General features: G+C 42.0%; 1 protein-coding gene across 17 annotated transcripts in view; it reads right to left on the bottom strand.

The window, feature by feature from the left end:
* Epac (Exchange protein directly activated by cAMP) overlaps nt 1-21,362 on the bottom strand; it is a 219,285-nt gene that overhangs the window by 15,018 nt on the left and 182,905 nt on the right. For 16 of the 17 annotated variants that reach the window (XM_067776973.1, XM_067776967.1, XM_067776968.1 and 13 more), the window contains one exon: nt 9,628-9,774. In XM_067776973.1, the coding sequence (XP_067633074.1) occupies nt 9,628-9,774 (147 nt within the window). Of the gene's footprint in view, nt 1-8,726; nt 8,845-9,627; nt 9,775-21,362 lie in introns of those variants that run through there. The other variant, XM_067776985.1, reaches the window with a different exon arrangement.

Genomic DNA, 21,362 nt, shown 5'->3' with positions numbered 1-21,362 from the left:
AACCTTCCTAGAATTTTTCAAAAGCGCCCTTTCTTAGAATTCGGTTGATAAACACCTTCCCTCAGAATGTTTTTAATAAATGCCAATCTGATTATCATTTGTACTGAACAGATTTTTTCTCCGCGATAGAAGGTTTTGAGGTGGGGCCTTCTCAAAATCAAATTCTATTGTTGGGTGTTTTCCAAAAGTTTGTTGGGATAGGACGATCTTGAAATGATAGTCCAAGTTGGGTGGTATTCTACCCAGGCGGCCATTTCTTGTTTTGCAAAATTCTTCAGTTTCTTAATTAATTTGCAAATATTGATTAAAACATAGCATGCCAATTTGATATAGAGAAGTAAAAATATGGTTATGACTATGGCGTTATGACTATGTCAAAAACTTGAAAAAGAGGTTCTCAGACAGTAAAATAGGTTTCCTTATTGAAAATAGTTTTATCGGCGTTCTTTTTTTTGCAAATAAAAAACCATTTACCTTAAACATATTACGAAAACTTATATTTATTTATTTATTTATTTATTTATTTAAAATACACATATAAGACATAGTCTTTTACAGTGCCATATTTGCTATTATTCTTATTACTAGTACAAAGTAAGTTTAAAAGCTAGAAACAAAAATAGAAGTAACATTCAAACCATACAGCATATGTTCCATGGAGGTAAGTAAAAAAGAAAAAGAAAAAGTAAAATACAAAAGAATGTTCAAGAACAAAGGGTGCGATGTACAGCTAATTTGAAGCACTTAGGATTTGATTCTAATTTTACTTTATTAGGCAAAGCATTCCACAACTGCACAGCCCTAACGAAAAACATTCTCGATGTTACTGAATACTTAAAATACGGTACAATTAGATTGCAAGTACGGGATGATTGTGCGAAAGTAAGTTTTACAAAAAGGCATTCCGGCGTACAAGAAAAGATAATCTTATGTATAAATATTAGTAAACGACGGTCAAAGAATGCTGATAAACTGCATTCAAGAATAGTTTTTGAGAAGTTCGAAATATGATCATATTTCCGTTTAAGATAGATATATCTGGCACAATTATTAATCAGTAGTTGATATTTGTTCATGGAAGCTTTATCCAGGCAACCATATATCAATTCATGGTAAGATATTATTGGTATTAATAGACTTTTGACAAGTTTAAGTTTTATATCTTCTCGAATAAAATAAGCCGTTTTCCATAAATGCCTTAACATATAATATAACCTACTAATTGAGGAATTCACATGATCAACACAAGTTAGGTGCTTATTTAAGATAAATCCAAGAGTTTTGACATTCTTCTCATATTTCACAACACTTCCATTTATAACTAGCGGAGAAATGCCATTCAGATTGTAGGAAAAATGTGAAATAGCGATCGCCTGTGTTTTGGATGCATTAAGGTGTAGCTTGTTCTTTTTAGACCATTGAAATATAGCTTCTAAATCTTCATTTAATCGGCAAACTAAATCCTCTATTAAGCCAAGAGGGGCAGAAAGGTATATCTGAGCATCATCCGCGTAGAGGTGAATGGATACTTTACGACAGCATTTTTCTATGTCATTAATGTACAAACTAAATAAAATTGGACCAAGAATAGAACCCTGTGGAACCCCAGATTTTACTGGTAATAACCTGGATCCACGATCCCCACATATTACCCGTTGGTACCTGTTTGTCAAATAGCTCTCAAGCAGCTTCACAGCATCGCTACTGAATCCAAAATATTTTTTTAGCTTATGCAGGAGAATTCTGTGGCAGACCGTGTCGAATGCCTTAGATAAGTCCAATAACGTAAGAATTGTGAGTTCGCCATTGTCAAATTTTGGTCGTATGTCTTCTAAAACCTTGAGCATAGCGGTTGAGCAACTATGTCCAATGCGATAACCTGATTGATTTTCCGAAAGCAAATTTTCTTCAGTCAGATATTTCCTAATCTGGTTCGATAAGAGCTTTTCCATCACTTTTGATAAGCAGGGAAGAATACTTATTGGCCGAAAATCACATGGTTGGGAAGCATTAACCTTTTTTGGAATAGGTATAATATTAGCCACCTTCCAAGCATCAGGAAAACTTAGAGATGTTAAAGCAAAATTTAAAATATGCGTTAATGGCGCAATCACATATGGTAATATAAGTTTAATAAATCTTAGACTTATTTTATCTTCCCCTGTTGCATTTGATTTTATTGAAAATATGGATTGTATTGTTTCAGATTCAGTAATATTAGAAAAGTTAAATTTACTGCACCAATCAAGCAAAGAATCGTCGTTGGAAATATTTGACTCACTCTCATTCGGTAACTTGGTAGCAAAGAAATCATTCATTACATCAGCCTCAATCGAGCATTCCGATTTTAAATCATTCTTAATACCAAGTTGTTTTAGATTATTCCAGAGAATCTTTGGTGGTAGACATAGATCAAGTTTGCTTCGGAAATAACCCCTTTTGGCATCCCTAGTAATTTTCGTAGCTCTGTTTCGCAATATCTTATAAGCCTGCCAGTTTTCTTCACAAGGAGATTTCCTCCAAAGTGAATAGCTTTTATTTCTTGCTTTTATTGCCTGAAGTACATCTCGACTGAACCATGGTTGCTTATTTTTGTTCACTCTAATTTTCTTAAGTGGGACATATTTATCAAATAGGTAGTTAACCAAATTGGAAAAATTTTCAACTTTTTTATTTATGTCTGCTTCAAACCAACTGTCATTCCAAGGAAGTGAAGATGCTTCAGCAGCTAAAGCTCTGATATTGATTCTACTGAAATCACGAACGTACTGGTTGCTAATGGAGATAGTATTCGTAGATTGCAAAACTACATTATAACTCAAAAAAATTAAGTCATGGTCGCTAATACCTCCCAGAGAAAGCTGATCAAAATGTAAGACATTGCCCATGTCAGCCACACAAAATACATCAAGTAAACTAGGTTTGCAATGGGGTCCGAAACGAGTAGCAAGTTTATTTACAACTTCCAATCCTACGCCTGAAATGCTATCAACAAAATGTTTGGACCGATCGTTTTCCACAAGCAAATCAATATTTAAGTCTCCACACAAGAGTATGTGTTCATAAATTGCACTATATTTATCGAAACTCTTAAAAAAGTTACCCAAATCATATGACTTTTTCGGATTATATACACATACAACAAGGCAACGCTCAAAATTATTGAAGAACTCAAACATCAAAAACTCCACAGGATCAAGTTGATCCGACCTGTCAATATTATAGTTTAGTTTTATTTACCATGTATCCCTTTTAAATTAAAACACAGTTAGCATCTGCTGACAACTTTTTTATATTTTATGAAATTGGAGTTAAAATTAATTAAATTTTTTTATTCTGTTATGACTGTTATGAAAAAAATTAATAAAACGCATAGAAAGTTACCTTAAACTTTTAGCTTTTTTTTCTTAGCCTTAAAAATTTTTATTTAACCTTTTTTATTTTTGACAATCTAGCTTTTTTTCAACACCAAAGTACCAATTAGTCCATTTTCTCCCAACATTGAGTGTATCCTGTTTAGTAAGTAAGAGGCTAACAGTTGAAAAAGCGCCCATATCCATTTTAAGCACCCTGTATGTTACAAATTTCAAACATAGTTGGGGGTACCGCACTAAATTTTAAACGCACCATATTGCGCAGTATTTTTTACGCACATTTCAGTAGCCCTTCCTTCTCCACCACTAAAACTTGACCTATACTAAAATATTTAGTACAAATTCAATGTTGGTTCTTCATTGGTTGGCTTGGTTATATCGGAATTCCCATTTGTATATAAATTCTAATTTAATTCGCGCAAATGTGTGAAAATTTGTGTTCACTTTTTCTCTTCACAAAACAAGAATTCCTTCCAGTTTTCAGTGTGAAAAAGTTTCGGCTTCACTTCACTATCCCATAGTTAGGTTGACATTTTTAAACCCAACTTGAAAAGTGGTAGTGAATAACTTTGCACTATCACTAAATATCTGACTATTAATGCACTACCCTCAACTCTGATTTCAAAGTTAGCTGAGTTTATTCTCTTAATGGTAAATATGTTTTTGTTTTTTTTGCTGTAAATTTAATTCTCATTATCAACCCAATAAAGGTGTGCTTGTGCTTTTGCACTTGAAGTTATCAACTACTAAAGACATTCATAGTATCTAAAATACATTTATACATACATGGAAACGATTGCGTGTGTGTGTAGTTGTGTGGTTTGTATAACAAGCGTTGTTATCAGTTAATTTATTTCGAACTGTCTCCCACTGAGGGCAACAAATTCTGGCGATAAAGTAAACTTTCTATGCAAATTAAATAAAAACAACCGAATATGGTTGCGCTTTGGTGATGCGCAATTTAGCTGGAAACGGATATGCGGATATTAGGATCCCTTAATAAGAGTCGTGTTTAACAAGAATTGAGAATCTGATTTAAAGGAACCGAAATGGGAGCATCAAGAAAACTAATACGTGTTTCAAAATATATATTTGCAGGCAAACCTAGCGACCCTAAGTACCTGACCAAAGTAGAGGTAGATTGGTTTGAAGTTCGACGTAGTACTTTAAAACCCTCGCTACTTCAACAAACATTAAACTGGCGTTACATAGATTAAAGTCACGATGTCTAGAAGATCCGAAACTGGGACGAACATCGGATCTGAGTTCGATAAAACATAATTAGATATAAATTGTCAGATTTTATACGTAAATATAGCAATCTGTTGAAAATACTTAAATGTGGAAATAACTTAAATGGCATCGGGAATGTTAGATAAGTACTCTGCTCACATCGGAGAGGATATGGGCTCGAACTGGAACTACTTGGTAACTTGTAACTTTTCTAACAAATCTGACGTCACTACAAGGTATATACACAAATCTATTCTCTTATCCGACCTTGGTTCAGTGGACTGTTTGCATAAACTTGTTAATCTCTTAGAACTTTCAAAGAAACTACATATGTTCTACATAAAGGAGTTATTAGTCCCAAGAAATTAGTTACCAAAAAATTTAATGCGAGAAATTTTAAATTCATCACAAACATTTGCGCAGGTGATAATTGGAAGTGTTTGTATGTATGTATGTGTCTAATATATACATATAAGCACATATCTTTACTGCCGCCCTAACATAGAAATTGGGTATTAGGCTGTGGGTATTGGGCATACGGGAGTTTAAGTTGAGAGAATCTTGGAAAACAATTTTTTTTGATCCATTTTAAATAGTAATACGTCATTAAATTTGCCTTAACAATCTCTATAGTCCCTTTTAATGTCCTTCAGAGCTCTGCAGTCGTTATCACGTCATCATGTTTTCATATTTTGGTTTAGCAGAAAAAAAAACTTTAAGAAAACGACTATGAAGATCAAAAGGACTTAAAAGGAAAAAAAATTTAAAAAATCTTTCCGAGACCCTCTCAACATAGGCTTCAAATTTAGGGGCGGACTTTTTCAACTTTTTTTTCACCCAGTCTAGTTTTTAACTGAGAATGAGATATTGAATATAACGTATGTGTATCTGGACTTTCCAAAATATGGTGTTTTTTTAAATTAAAAAATAAATATTTTAGACTCAATCGGGTGCGATATTTCTATTTATGCCAAAAAGAGTTCGAACTCGGGTTTCTTTCATTGGAAACTGGACATACTACTTTGTTCCAAAACCAAAGGGAGAGGGTAAGATGTAAATAGAAAGAGGAAGAAAAAAGGTAACGAAATGAAAAAGGCTGCAAAAAATGGAAAAGGGATATAAAAGGAGTGAAAGAGGATCCGAAAAAAGGAAGATCTGGGATAGTAGAGGCGTGGAAAAAGAGAGAGGGGGAGTGTAAAGCCGGAAACAAAATGAAGAAAAATATGATTGGAGAAGGCTATGATAAGTAAAGGGAGAAGGAGCAGAAAAGTAGAGAAACATTATGGGGAAGTTAGGTTAGGTTAAAGTGGCCACCGGTGCGAGCACCAGTGCACTTAGGCCCAAAAAGGTTCCACTGTGATACCACGTGGATCTCTCCCCTACTCAAACCAATAGGTCGATACAGCAAACGTGAGGAGTTTCTTAGGTTCCAACTTAGCCAGATCACAAAGATCGTCAAAGAAGGGAGATGCCAGAGATTTCTTCCTCTTGTGCCAAAGCGCGGGACAATCGCACAGAAAATGTTTCTATCTCCTGTTCGTCTTTGCTGCTCCTGCAGTAATCATTATAGGGAGCACCCAGCCGTTGTACGTGCCTCCCGATTGCTATGTGGCCAGTTATAAACGCAACCACCAGAGATATATGCGCGTCCCATTCAGGCCACACGAGCTTGGAGTGGAAGCAGGATTCAAGATTGCTCCATCTCACACCCGCTTCCCTAAGGAAAATCCCTTTCAAAATGAGCTTACAGGTAGCGAGCGGCATGCTCAATCCCTTCCAGGACGACGAAAGTGGAACTGATGTGCCCCCTCTTGCAAGTTCGTCAGCCATCTCATTGCCCGGTATATCCGAGTGTCCAGGCACCCACACCAGACTAAGGGAAGTTTGCTCAGCGATCTCGTTAAGAGATTTGTGGCACTTCTCTACTGTCCTGCACTTACATGTGACCGATCCAAGTGATTTTAGTGCAGCCTATATGCAGCGTATATATCTGCAGCCTATCGCTCAGGTCCGGCGGCTCGTTTAACCAATAATCCCTATCCGGGATAATAATCTCGTACTTCATATTGAAAAATACAGTCGAAGCGCAATAGTCCGACGAAGGCGAATCCAGATAATTAAGGATGGCTGCATGGCCATCCACATTATCTCTCCATCCGGATAACTCTCGCAGGCGCTCAGCAGACAAGGCCGCACATTGCTTGACCATTAAATCTATTGGCAACACATTAAAAATAGTGTCCAGCGCCTCCGTAGGAGTGGTGCGAAGAGGACCCCCACACAGATTAGAGCACTTCTTTGTACCTTCTGGAATATCCGTAGGTTTGATTTAGTATCTAAACTCGTCCACCAGATCACTGTCCCGTATAAAAGAATTGATCTAACCACAGCGGTGTAGAGCCACAGGGTAATATCCGGTGATAATCCCCATCTTCGCGCAACAGCTCCCCTACAGCTGTACAGTGCCACCGTTGTTTTTTTCACAAGCTCCTGAGCGTTTTCCCTCCAGGATAGCTTCCTATCCAAAATTACTCCTAAGTATTTGGCAGAGTCCCTCAGCGTCAGGGCCATACCCGCTAGCACCGGCAGCTGCAACGCAGGTATCTTATATTTCCTGGTGAACAGAACCAGTTCAGTTTTGGCTGAATTGACCGATATACCTTTACTCCTGGAATAGTTCTCCACCAGTCTCAGCTTCGTTTGCACTATATCGCATAGTGTCTGCGGAAACTTCCCGTTAACTAACAGCGGAAGGGCATCAGCATATGCCGCAAACATCTTTCTCAAGAAGAACCAAGAGCTCATTAAGTGTGGCAACCCATAGAAATGGAGAAAGTACCTCACCCTCTGGGGTGCCTCTCCGTATGTGTTTGACCATCGTAGAGCCTGCCAGGTTAGCATGAACCTTTCTTCGCAACAGTAACTGCTGAACAAGTTTCACTGGCCCCGGATCGGCCCCCAAGCCGATTAGTGCATCAGTTATCGCAGAGGGCGTAACATTGTTGAAAGCTCCCTCAATGTCGATGAAAGCTATGAGTGTTAAGTCCTTGTACGCCAAGGATTTCTCGATCTGGGAGACAACTGCATGCAATGCCATCTCCGTGGACTTCCCGTTCATATACGCATGCTGGGATGTCGATAACTTCCCCTCCATGGACTCACTTAGTGTAGAGTCCCTTAACCTCTCGAGTGTCTTCAGCTGGAAAGATGTCAGACAAATCGGTCTGAAGTGTTTAGGGGTCACGTGACACGTCGTTCCAGCTTTTGGTATAAAGGTGACCATTGAATCGTTCCAACCCCGTTGAATAGAGCACAATTCCTTTGAAAATGTTATACAACCACAAAGAACTCAGCTCACTTATTTGCTGGAGTTGTACCGGAGCCAACCCATCCGACACTGGTGCTTTGAAGGGCTTCAACAACGTTAGAGCACATTTAATTTTACACATAGTAATGAACTTCCCCTCATACGGCTCATCAGTGTGAATCTCCCTCCAATTCATTACTTCATCACTAGCGCGCGGAAAGTGCGTACTCAGGAGCAGGCAAAGGGTGCTCTCTGCCGAATCCGTCCATGTCCCATCAGATACTTGCAGGCATCCCAGGACACATTTTGGAGTACCAGAGAGCACCTTTCTGAGCCTAGATCCCTCAGACACTGTCTCCATTTCGCTACAAAACTTCCGCCAGGAGGTCCTCTTCGTCGACCTTAGCAGTTTCTTATAGTACCCTAGCATCATCTTGTATGCATCCCATTTTCAGCCTCCCTGGAGGCTTTAGCAAGATTGAATGCTTACCGACATGTCTTGCATAGATTATTCATGTCCCTGTTCCACCCTGGGGAAGTTAGAAGATAGAGAAGAATAAAAAAAGGGATGAGGAGGGGAAGACCAAAAGGGAACAGGGAAAGCTTTGGGAGCGAGTTTGGGAAATGGAGAGAAAGAAGAAAAAAACTGAAAGGAATAGCGAAAGTTATTACCACTAAGAAAAGGAAGACACAAATAGAGAGCAATCGGAAGACGGAAACGTTATGGAATGGGTTGGACTAGTTTTGAAGCGAGAGAGGATTTGTTAGTGTATATATGTATATGTATTGTTTGTAAAAAATAACAAACATACCTACTTAAATATGTATGATTGTACGAAATATTTTACGAAATCATTTACTGTGCTGAAATTGCATGCAATGCAATCGTCATTCGTCATATGATTTTTTTTGCAAGTTTACAGCCTCTCAGGTGGAATAAAACATTTTGATCTAAAAATAAAGTAATGATAAAATAACTAAAAAAAAAATTTCTCAGATTTCGCTTATTTATTATTATAAAATTGTGTTTGCCACTGTACATTTTTGAAATAATATGAAAATGCCTTCTCTCACTTTGAACCAGACATTAATTAACCAAACCTTTTTATTAATTTTGGTCTTTACAATGACATTTTTTCGAGTTACTTAATTCAATTATTCAATATTTTTTATAAACTACTTAAGGCTTTCAGAATGCAAAAGGGACTCTAAACTTTTAACCAAATTTTTTTAGCGACCGGTTCAATATACAAACAATCAAGTTTTGGTGTTTATGTATGCTTTTGTGTGTTAACGCAAATCTCGCCCACATTAATTAATTTTCCGACGAAGGGTCACAGGAATCAAAAAAAAAAATGTAAAGCTGGTTGATTGAAATGCTTATTGACGCGAAAACGCATTTTTGCTGCGGGCGCCAAAGTGATTTCAATTTTAACTGCATTTGCGGTGCAGCAGCATCTCGCTGTGGTTGAGCAGAAGGGATGTTGTTGTAGCGGAGGGTGATAGTTTTGGGGAAACACATACGAAGGGTGAATTGTACAACAACTGCAGAGGATATTAAAAAGGATGAAATTGCTTTGCAATTCATTTTGAACAAAAACAAAAAAAAGCTAATGAACGCAGGTGAGAAAAGCAGGTAGAAATAGTTGAGTTTGTAAAGCTAAATGAAAATAAATAGCATCACGAAGTAAATTTGTATTAAATTTAATTTACCTCCCAAATGAGACGAAAATCTTGTTGCTCTACACGAAGTAATTCGCAAGTAGTTTTCGTAACGACTGTACTGTCCCTGGGAAGATCATGTAAAATGGATTCACCAAATGTGGCTCCCACGCCAAGATTACACAAAGTAACTGGTGTCTGTAATAAAAAAGAAAAGAAAAAAATATATATTTAATACCTACAGTGTATACTTCGTGTGTGTAATATTTAGTTAATTAAATTATTAGCCATAATTTTTATTCAATGAATGTTACCTAGACGGCCAAAACCGCGTAAACGGTCATGCTGCACATAAATAAGTAAGTAAGCTAGACCCGGCGAGGTGAATTCTTCAGAAGTAGGTATTTATTAGAGAGCGCCATTCTGTTTATTTATATCTTATGATGTATACTTACTTCGCTCACTTCCACACTCCTCTCCCCCTCTCCTGCATATAGCTTTCTTTCTCTCTCTTTCACTTTAGCTGACTTTATCCAATCTCTATCTTTCTCGCTCTCTGCTTCCATCTCCTATCCCTTTCACCTCTCCCATCCCCACCGTTTTCTCTGAAGACCAGTAAACACTATTTTTCCAACATGGTCGGCCAAAGAGAAGTATTCCAAATATTAACTCGGTAAAAGGTACTTCATCATGTTGCTGTTGTTGTTGTTGTAGCGATAAGGTTGCTCCCCGAAGGCTTGGGGGAGTGTTATCGATGTGATGGTCTTTTGCCGGATACAGATCCGGTACGCTCCGGTACCACAGCACTATTAAGGTGCTAGCCCGATCATCTCGGGAACGATTTATGTGGCCACATTAAACCTTCAGGCCATTCACTCCCCACCCCCAAGTTCCATGACGAGCTTGGAGTCGCCAGAGCCTCGTCTGTTAGTGAAACAGGATTCGCCGCGGATAGGTGAGGTTGATAATAGGGTTTGGAGAAGCTATATATTGCGTTGGCAACCTGAAGGGTTGCGCTACACAGCCCCTTGAATCTGGTATTTTAGTCGCCTCTTACGACAGGCATACCTACCGCGCGTATATTCTGATCCCCTAACCCGCTGGGGGAGTACTTCATCATCATCATCACCATTAATTGTTCCTAAGAGATTTTGGGCGTTTCGCAACAAGTCACTCCGCTATTCCTATTTCGCGATAACTGACGTCAATTGGGAGCAAAAAGAGAGGCAAATGTGCGTCCCTATTCCTCACCCAACTCAGAGGACATCTACCTCCTCCTCTGCTTCAAAGCTGCGATGTCGACTGAAATACTTTCTTGGCCGGAGTTTCCTCGTCCATTCGCATAATATGACCTAGTCAGCGAAACCCTTAGGATTTTACTAGCTGCACTTTCTTCATATCTGTGCAAAGCTCAAAAATCTCATCATTATACCTCCTTCGATACTCGCCGTCAGCATCACCGAAAGGAGCACAAATCGTGTGGAAAACTTTTTCTCGCACACTCCAAGAGCCATCTCATCTTCCCTCGGCACCGTCCATAATTCCGAGCCATATATCAGGAGAAGTATGACGAACGATTTGTAGGACGTGATTTTTGTTCATCGAGGGAGAACTTTACTTACGTACTAATGCTCCGTACAATAAAGAAGATTGCTTAGAATGGGCAATTCGCTGGCCCACTTAACGGAAAAGGTAATCAAATCGGATAATGAGATTCACAATTGCGCGAGTATTGTATGGGAGGTCCCAAACCTCATTTTGAACCCACCTGAGCGCAGTAGACAGCGTATATTAATTTAATTAACATAACGGTCCATTGTAATTGCATAAACTAAAAAGAAAGTTGTTGGGCTTTGTTTGTGGAAATATTCAGGTCTTACGTAAACATCTACATATGGATGTAAGTGTTCGCACACACACACAAGTTGCTAATTGAATTTATGCTCAACCTATTTTCCCATTCTGGTTATATTAATTTATATAATTACTAGCCTTTACCCGCGGCCCCGTCCGCAAGGAGAAATTTAAATATATGGGCTATTCGCGTTAGCCTGCTTATTATCTGTTTAAAATTTTGTTTTCTGTCTAATGCATTTTATTTTTGTAATTGAGTAAAAAAAAGAACTAAATGAGCTGATAACCTGATAGGATCCCAAATGATCCCGAAATTATCCACAAAAAGCTACGAAATGACCCCCACGCTATCGCGGACGCATCCCGAAAACCATCCAGAAATGCCCCGAAAGGGTGTCCAAAAGTTCCCCGAATAGTCCCAAAAAAACCCGAAATGACAGCGACACGATTCTAGACGTATCCAGAGAACCACACAGAAATGATCCCTGAAGGTGTTCCAAAATGATCCCGAAAAGGTTCCGAAATGACCTGACGGGCTCCCGGGCGGATCTCAAAAACCATTCAGAAAATATCCAGGAAGGGTCCCTAAATTATCCCGACATACTCCAGAAAAAGTTCCGAAATTGCTCCGAGGGGATCCACGACGGATCGCGAAAACCATACAGAAATGATTCCGGAAGGATCCCAAATGATCCCGAAATAGTCCGGAAATGACCCAGATGGGATCCCGCACAGATACAGAAATGATCCCGGAAAGGTCCAAAAACTATCCCGGAAAAGTAACAAAAAATTCCGAAATGGCTCCTACGGCATCCCGGACGGATCCAGAAATGATCTCGGAAGGGTCCCCGAATGATCCCAAAATGGTCCCGAAATGACCCTGATGGATCCGGCAAACCATCAAGAAATTATGCCAGAAGGGTTCCCAAATGATCCCGAAATAAAACAGAAAAAGTCACGAAACGACCCCTAGAGGATCCCCAAATGATCCTATATTAGCCCCGAAAAAGTCCCAAAATGACCCTGACGGGATCTCGAAAGGATTCCGAAAACAATCCAGAAAAAATGCCGGAAAGGTCCTCAAATGATCCCCTAATAGCCCCGAAATGACAGTGACGGGATCCCGGACGATTCCCAAAAACCATCCAGAAATGATGCCGGTAGGTATCCCAAATGATCCCGAAATAGTCCCGAAATGACCTCGTCGGCATCCCGGACGGATCCCGAAAATTATCCAGAAATGATGCTGGAAAGGTTCCCAAATAATCCCCTAATAGTCCTGAAATTACCCTGATGGGATCCCGGACGGATCCCGAAAACCATCCAGAAATGATGGCGAAAGGGTTCCCAAATGATCCCGTATTAGTCGCGAAAAAGTCCCAAAATGACCCCGACGGGATCCCCGACGGATCCCGAAAACCATCCAGAAATGATGCCGAAAGGGTTCCCAAATGATCCCGTATTAGCCGCGAAAAGTCCCGAAATGACCCCGACGTGATCCCGGACGGGGGCCGAAAACCATACAGAAATGATGCCGGAAGAGCCCCCAAATGATCCCGAAAAATCCCCAAATGACCCCGACGAGATCCCGGACGGATCCCGAAAACCATCCAGAAATGATGCCGGAAGAGCACCCAAATGATCCGGCAAAAGTCCCCAAATGACCCCGACGAGATCCCGGACGGATCCCGAAAACCATCCAGAAATGATGCCGGAAGAGCCCCCAAATGATCCCGAAAAAGTCCCCAAATAACCCCGACGAGATCCCGGACGGATCCCGAAAACCATCCAGAAATGATGCCGGAAGAGCCCCCAAATGATCCCAAAAAGTCCCCAAATGACCCCGACGAGATCCCGGACAGATCCCGAAAACCATCCAGAAATGATGCCGGAAGAGCCCCCAAATGATCCCGAAAAAGTCCCCAAATGACCCCGACGAGATCCAGGACGGATCCCGAAAACCATCCAGAAATGATGCCGAATGATCCCGTATTAGTCGCCAAAAAGTCCCGAAATGACCCCGACGGGATGCCGGACGAATCCCGAGGACCATCCAGAAATGATGCCTAAAGGGACCCAAAATAACCCCGAAAAAATCCCGTAATGATCCCGGAAACCATCAAGAATTTATCTCTCGAAGGTACGCAAATGATCCCGAAAGTACCCCGACGGGATCCCGGACGGATCCCGAAAACCATCCAGAAATGATACCTGAAGGGTCCCCAAATGATCGCGAAATAGTCCCGAAATGATTCCGGAATAGTCCCGAAAATGTCCCAAAATAACCCCGACGGGATCCCGGACGGATCCAGAAAACTATACAGAAATGATCCCGGAAGGGTCCCAAAATGATCCCGAAATAGTCCCGAAAAAGTCCCGAAATTACCCCGGCGTAATCCCGGACCGATCCCGAAAACCATCCAGAAATGATCCCGGAAGGGTCTCGATATGACCCTTACGGGATTACAAATAAGGTGAAGCTAATTATAAAACCATGTTAATAAGGCAGCAGGCGCATTGGAGCGAATAAAAAGTTATATAGAAACATACAGGTAAAGCTAATAAAAGCTTGCTAATAAAAACAATTGATGGAGGGCGGATGGCGGGAGTAGAGGAGAGGACCACTGATCGTTCCTCCAAAATTGTCTAGATCTCGTTCTGTATGTACCAGATACCAAAAACTATTGATTTAGGAGAAAATTTATATTGAGTTATAACAATTTATAGATTTTACACCAGAGGGGGAGATAAAGGGGGCGCAGGAGGGTGCCACTGCTTACTTTGTAAGCCCTCGACTTATTTGACCCCTTGAGTCTGTGATATTGGTGAAGGCCAGTATACGTAAAGTTATAATGTGTAAAAATTATTGAAAAATAATTTCTCGATCGTAGGGGTCGTGGGACCCCTACCCCTCTTTCCATGTTCGAAAAAAATTTCGCTAGTAGACTACTGTCTGTGTCCTAAATTTCATCAAAATCCGTGTAGCCATTCTGGCGTGATTCAGTCGCAAAGACGAAAAAATATAATAATTAAATTATAACTGTTCCTAGGCGGCGGAGACCACGCCCCTTTTGAAAAATATATATAGCTAGTAGAACCTTCTAGACTATTGGCTATATGTGTAGAAAATTTCATCCAAATCGGTTCAGCCGTTCTTGCGTGATTGAGTCACAAAGACAAACGTCTGGACAAACATCCAAACATCCAAACTTTGCCATTTATAATATATACTAGCCTTTACCCGCGGCCCCGTCCGCAAGGAGAAAATAAAATATATGTGCTATTCACAAATTTCGGGAAGCTCTGTTAGAAACATTCTCACTATAGAAGAAAAATACTTACTAACTCATTTTGTATCCTATTCATTTGGTAAATTGAAATTTTTAACTGTGAAACGTGTTAGAAAAGTACCAACGAGTGGGAAAAATAGTTTCATTGCAAAGAGTGAAATCATCCTTCGCCAAAGCAAATGTGCAATTCTTCTTCTTATGCTTAGCTTGCATCAAAAGCTGGAAGGTGACTTCTTTGTCTTGGCGGTTGACACCCAAATCGCTCGATCTGCCGTTCTCCAAATGACCCCGACATACCCCAGAAAAAGTTCCGAAATGGCTCCGAGGGAATCAACGACGGATCGCGAAAACCATACAGAAATGATTCCGGAAGGATCCCAAAATAATCCCGAAATAGTCCGGAAATGACCCAGATGGGATTCCGCACAGATCCAGAAATGATCCCGGAAGGGTCCAAAAACTATCCCGGAAAAGTAACAAAAAAAAAGTCACGAAACGACCCCTAGAGGATCCCCAACTGATCCCGTATTAGCCCCGAAAAGGTCCCGAAATAACCCCGACGGGATTCCGGACAAATCCCGAAAACCATCCAGAAATAATGCCGGAAGGGATCCAAAATGATTCCGAAAAAGTCCCGCAATGATTCCGACGGGATCCCGAACGGATACCGAAAATCATACAGAAGTGATGCCGGAAAGGTCCTCAAATAATCACCCAATAGTCCCGAAATGACCCTTAAGTGATCCGGGACGGACCTCGTAAACCATCCAGAAATGATCGCGATATACTCCCGAAGAAGTCCCGAAATGACCCTGACGGGATCTCGAACGAATCCCTAAAAAACCCTGATGGGACCCCGAACAGATCCCGAAATCCATCCAGAAATGATCTTGGGAGGGACCCCAAATGATTCCGAAAAAGTCCCGCAATGATTCCGACGGGATCCTGAACGGATACCGAAAACCATCCAGAAGTGATTCCGGAACGGTCCTCAAATGATCACCTAATAGTCCCAAAATGACCCTGACGGCATCCCGGACCGATACCGAAATCCATCCAGAAATGATCTTGGGAAGGTCCCAAAATGATCCCGAAATAGTCTCGGAAAAGTCCAGAAATTACCCTGACGGGTTCCCGGACGAATCCTGAAAGCCATCCTTAAATGATCCCGAAAAAGTCCCAAAATGACCCTGACGGGATCCCGAAAGGATTCCGAAAACAATCCAGAAATGATGCCGGAAAGGTCCTCAAATGATCCCCTAATTGTCCCGAAATGACCGTGACGGGATCCCGACAACTATCCAGAAATGATGCCGAAAGGGTCCGCAAATGATCCCGTATTTGTTGAGAAAAAGTCCCGAAATGACCATGACGGGATCCCGGACGAATCCCAAAAACCATTCAGAAATGATGCCGGTAGGTATCCCAAATGATCCCGAAATAGTCCCGAAATGACCTCGTCGGCATCCCGGACGGATCCCGAAAATGATCCAGAAATGATGCCGGAAAGGTCCCAAAATGATCCCGAAATAGTCTCGGAAAAGTCCAGAAATTACCCTGACGGGTTCCCGGACGAATCCTGAAAGCCATCCTTAAATGATCCCGAAAAAGTCCCAAAATGGCCCTGACGGGATCCCGAAAGGATCCCGAAAACCATCCAGAAATGATGCCGAAAGGGTTCCCAAATGATTCCGTATTAGTCGCGAAAAAGTCCCGAAATGACCCCGACGGGATCCCGGACCGATCCCGAAAACCATCCAGAAATGATGCCGAAAGGGTTCCCAATTGATCCCGTATTAGTCGCGAAAAAGTCCCGAAATGACCCCGACGGGATCCCGGACGGATCCCGAAAACCATCCAGAAATGATGGCGGAAGAGCCCCAAAATGATCCCGAAAAAGTCCCCAAATGACCCCGACGAGATCCCGGACGGATACCGAAACCCATCAAGAAATGATGCCGGAAGAGCCCCCATATGATCCCGAAAAAGTCCCCAAATGACCCCGACGAGATCCCGGACGGATACCGAAACCCATCAAGAAATGATGCCGGAAGAGCCCCCATATGATCCCGAAAAAGTCCCCAAATGACACCGACGAGATCCCGGACGGATCCCGAAAACCATCCAGAAATGATGCCGGAAGAGCCCCCAAATGACCCCGACGAGATCCCGGACGGATCCCGGAAACCATCCAGAAATGATGCCGGAAGAGCCCCAAATGATCCCGAAAAAGTCCCCAAATGACCCCGACGAGATCCCGGACGGATCCCGAAAACCATCCAGAAATGATGCCGAATGATCCCGTATTTGTCGCGAAAAAGTCCCGAAATGACCCCGACGGGATGCCGGACGAATCCCGAGGACCATCCAGAAATGATGCCTAAAGGGATCCAAAATAACCCCGAAAAAGTCCCGTAATGATCCCGGAAACCATCAAGAAATTATCTCTGGAAGGTACGCAAATGATCCCGAAAGTACCCCGACGGGATCCCGGACGGAACCCGAAAACCATCCAGAAATGATGCCGGAAGGGTCCCCAAATGATCGCGAAATAGTCCCGAAATGATTCCGGAATAGTCCCGAAAATGTCCCAAAATAAACCCGACGGGATCCCGGACGGATCCCGAAAACTATACAGAAATGATCCCGGAAGGGTCCCAAAATGATCCCGAAATAGTCCCGAAAAAGTCCCGAAATTACCCCGGCGTTATCCCGGACGGATCCCGAAAACCATGCAGAAATGATGCCGAAAGGGTTCCCAAATGATCCCGTATTAGTCGCGAAAAAGTCCCGAAATGACCCCGACTGGATCCCGGATGGATCCCGAAAACCATCCAGAAATGATGCCAGAAGAGCCCCCAAATGATCCCGAAAGTCCTCAAATGACCCCGACGAGATACCGGACGGATCCCGAAAACCATCCAGAAATGATGCCGGAAGAGCCCCCAAAATAATCCCGAAAAAGTCCCCAAATGACCTCGACGAGATCCGGGACGGATCCCGAAAACCATCCAGAAATGATGCCGAAAGGGTTCCCAAATGATCTCGTATTAGTCGCGAAAAAGTCCCGAAATGACCCCGACGGGATCCCGGACGGATACCTAAAACCATCCAGAAGTGATGCCGGAAAGGTCCTCAAATGCTCACCTAATAGTCCCAAAATGACCCTGAGGGCATCCCGGACAAATCCCGAAATCCATCCAGAAATGATCTTGGGAAGGTCCCAAAATGATCTCGAAATAGTCTCGGAAAAGTGCAGAAATTACCCTGACGGGTTCACGGACGAATCCTGAAAGCCATCCTTAAATGATCCCGAAAAAGCCCCGAAATGACCCTGACGGGATCCCGAAAGGATTCCGAAAACTATCCAGAAATGATGCCGGAAAGGTCCTCAAATGATCCCCTAATAGTTCCGAAATGACCGTGACGGGATCCCGAACGGATCCCGACAACTATCCAGAAATTATGCCGAAAGGGTCCCCAAATGATCCCGAAATAAAACAGAAAAAGTCACGAAACGACCCCTAGAGGATCCCCAAATCATCCCGTATTAGCCCCGAAAAAGTCCCAAAATGACCCTGACGGGATCCCGAAAGGATTCCGAAAACAATACAGAAATGATGCCGGAAAGGTCCTCAAATGATCCCCTAATAGTCCCGAAATGACCGTGACGGGATCCCGAAAACTATCCAGAAATGATGCCGGAAGGGTCCCCAAATGATCGCGAAATAGTCCCGAAATGATTCCGGAATAGTCCCGAAAATGTTCCAAAATAACCCCGACGGGATCCCGGACGGATCCAGAAAACTATACAGAAATGATCCCGGAAGGGTCCGCAAATGATCCCGTATTAGTCGAAAAAAGTCCCGAAAGGACCACGACGGGATCCCGGACGAATCCCAAAAACCATCCAGAAATGATGCCGAAATAGTCCCGAAATGACCTCGTCGGCATCCCGAACGGATCCCGAAAATTATCCAGAAATGATGCCGGAAAGGTTCCCAATGATCCCCTAATAGTCCCGAAATTACCCTAATGGGATCCCGGACGGATCCCGAAAACCATCCAGAAATGATGCCGAAAGGGTTCCCAAACGATCCCGTATTAGTCGCGAAAAAGTCCCGAAATGACCCCGACGGGATTCCGGACGGATCCCGAAAACCATCCAGAAATGATGCCGGATGAGCCCCAAAATGATCCCGAAAAAGTCCCCAAATGACCCCGACGAGATCCCGGACGGATCCCGAAAACCATCCAGAAATGATGCCGGAAGAGCCCCCAAATGATCCCGAAAAAGTCCCCAAATGACCCCGACGATATCCCGGTCGGATCCCGAAAACCATCCAGAAATGATGCCGGAAGAGCCCCCAAATGATCCCGAAAAAGTCCCCATATGACCTCGACGAGATCCCGCACGGATCCCGAAAACCATCCAGAAATGATGCCGGAAGGGTCCCCAAATGATCGCGAAATAGTCCCGAAATGATTCCGGAATAGTCCCGAAAATGTTCCAAAATAACCCCGACGGGATCCCGGACGGATCCCGTAAACTATACAGAAATGATCCCGGAAGGGTCCCAAAATGATCCCGAAATAGTCCCGAAAAAGTCCCGAAATTACCCCGGCGTAATCCAGGACCGATTCCGAAAACCATCCAGAAATGATCCGGGAAGGGTCTCGATATGACCCTTACGGTATTACAAATAAGGTGAAGCTAATTATAAAACCATGTTAATAAGGCAGCAGGCGCATTGGAGCGAATAAAAAGTTAGATAGAAACATACAGGTAAAGCTAATAAAAGCGTGCTAATAAAAACAATTGATGGAGGGCGGATGGCGGGAGTAGAGGAGAGGACCACTGATCGTTCCTCCAAAATTGTCTAGATCTCGTTCTGTATGTACCAGATACCAAAAACTATTGATTTAGGAGAAAATTTAGATTGAGTTATAACAATTTATGGATTTTACACCAGAGGGGGAGATAAAGGGGGGCGGGCGGAGGGTGTCACTGCTTACTTTGTAAGCCCTCGACTTATTTGACCCCTTGAGTCTGTGATATTGGTGAAGGCCAGTATACGTAAAGTTATAATGTGTAAAAATTATGAAAAATTATTTCTCGAAGGGGTCGTGGGACCCCCACCCCTCTTTCCATGCTCGAAAAAAATTTCGCTAGTAGACTACTGTCTGTGTCCCAAATTTCATTAAAATCCGTGTATCGATTCTGGCGTGATTCAGTCGCAAAGACGAAAAAATATAATAATTAAATTATAACTGTTCCTAGGGGGCGGGGACCACGCCCCTTTTGAAAAATATACAGCTAGTAGATCCTTCTAGACTATTGGCTATATGTGTGCAAAATTTCATCCAAATCGGTCCAGCCGTTCTTGCGTTATTGAGTCACAAAGACAAACGTCTGGACAAACATCCAAACATCCAAACATCCAAACATCCAAACATCTTAACATCCAAACTTTGCCATTTATAATATACTAGCCTTTACCCGCGGCCCCGTCCGCAAGGAGAAAATAAAATATATGTGCTATTCACGTTAGCCTGCTTATCAAGTTGTCTGTTTAAAAATTTTTTCTGTCAATGTATTTTATTTTTTAATACAGTAAAAAAAAAAGAACTAACTGAGCTGATGGGCACGCTTACATGAATAGTACAATACACTTTTTTCGAATTAAAAAAAATACATTTTGTTTCTAAGTTAAATTAATTGATATGACAGGGGTGAAAGAATTACTACTCATAGAACAAAGGAGTGAAACTACAATTAGCTAAAACCAAAAAGAAGTTTTTAAATGAAAGTGGTGTTGCTTTTTCGGGTATTTAGTTGGTTAAAATATTACAAAAATTTTAATTATAGTTGTAATAGTTCGTTACAGGATTCATTTAAAAATAGAACGAAAAAGCTGTGATATATTAAAGATAAAACATACCGAATTTTAATTACGAATAATTTGCCGTAAATCCACGGCCATGTGTGTTGAATTACCGGTTTCGAAGAGACCTAAAATGATCCCGGAAGTGTCCATAAATGACACCAAATAGTCACGAAATGATGCCGACGGGATCCTGGACAAATCTCGAAAACTATCCAGAAATGATGCCGGAAGGGTCCCAAAATAATCCCGAAGTAGTCACGAAAAGTCCCGAAATGACCCTGACGGGATCCCGGACGGATCCCGAAAACCATCCAGATTTGATTCCTGAACGGTCCGCAAATGATCCCGATATAGTCCGAAAAAACTCTGACGGGATCCCGGACAAATCCCGAAAATCGCCCAGAAATTATCCCGGAGGAGTCCCAAAATCATTCCGAAATAGTAGTCACGAAAAAGGCCCGAAATGACCCTGACGGGATCCCGAAAACCATCCAGAAATGACTCTGGAGGGATCCCCAAATGATCCCGGAAAAGTCCACAAACCATCCAGAATTGATCTCTGAAGGTTCCGCAAATGATCCCGAAATAGTCCCGAAAGTCACGAAAAACTCAGACCCATCCCGAAAATCATGAAGAAATTATCCTGGAAGGGTCCCAAAATTACCCCGAAATAACTCCGACGGGATCCCGGACAAATCCCGAAAATCATCCAGAACTGAGCTCTGAAACGTCCGCAAATAATCCAGAAATAGTC

The sequence above is a fragment of the Eurosta solidaginis genome, chromosome 3 (assembly GCF_040869045.1).
Source record: "Eurosta solidaginis isolate ZX-2024a chromosome 3, ASM4086904v1, whole genome shotgun sequence".
In the NCBI taxonomy this organism is placed as follows: domain Eukaryota; kingdom Metazoa; phylum Arthropoda; class Insecta; order Diptera; family Tephritidae; genus Eurosta; species Eurosta solidaginis.
This window is presented reverse-complemented; position numbering and strand designations above follow the sequence as displayed.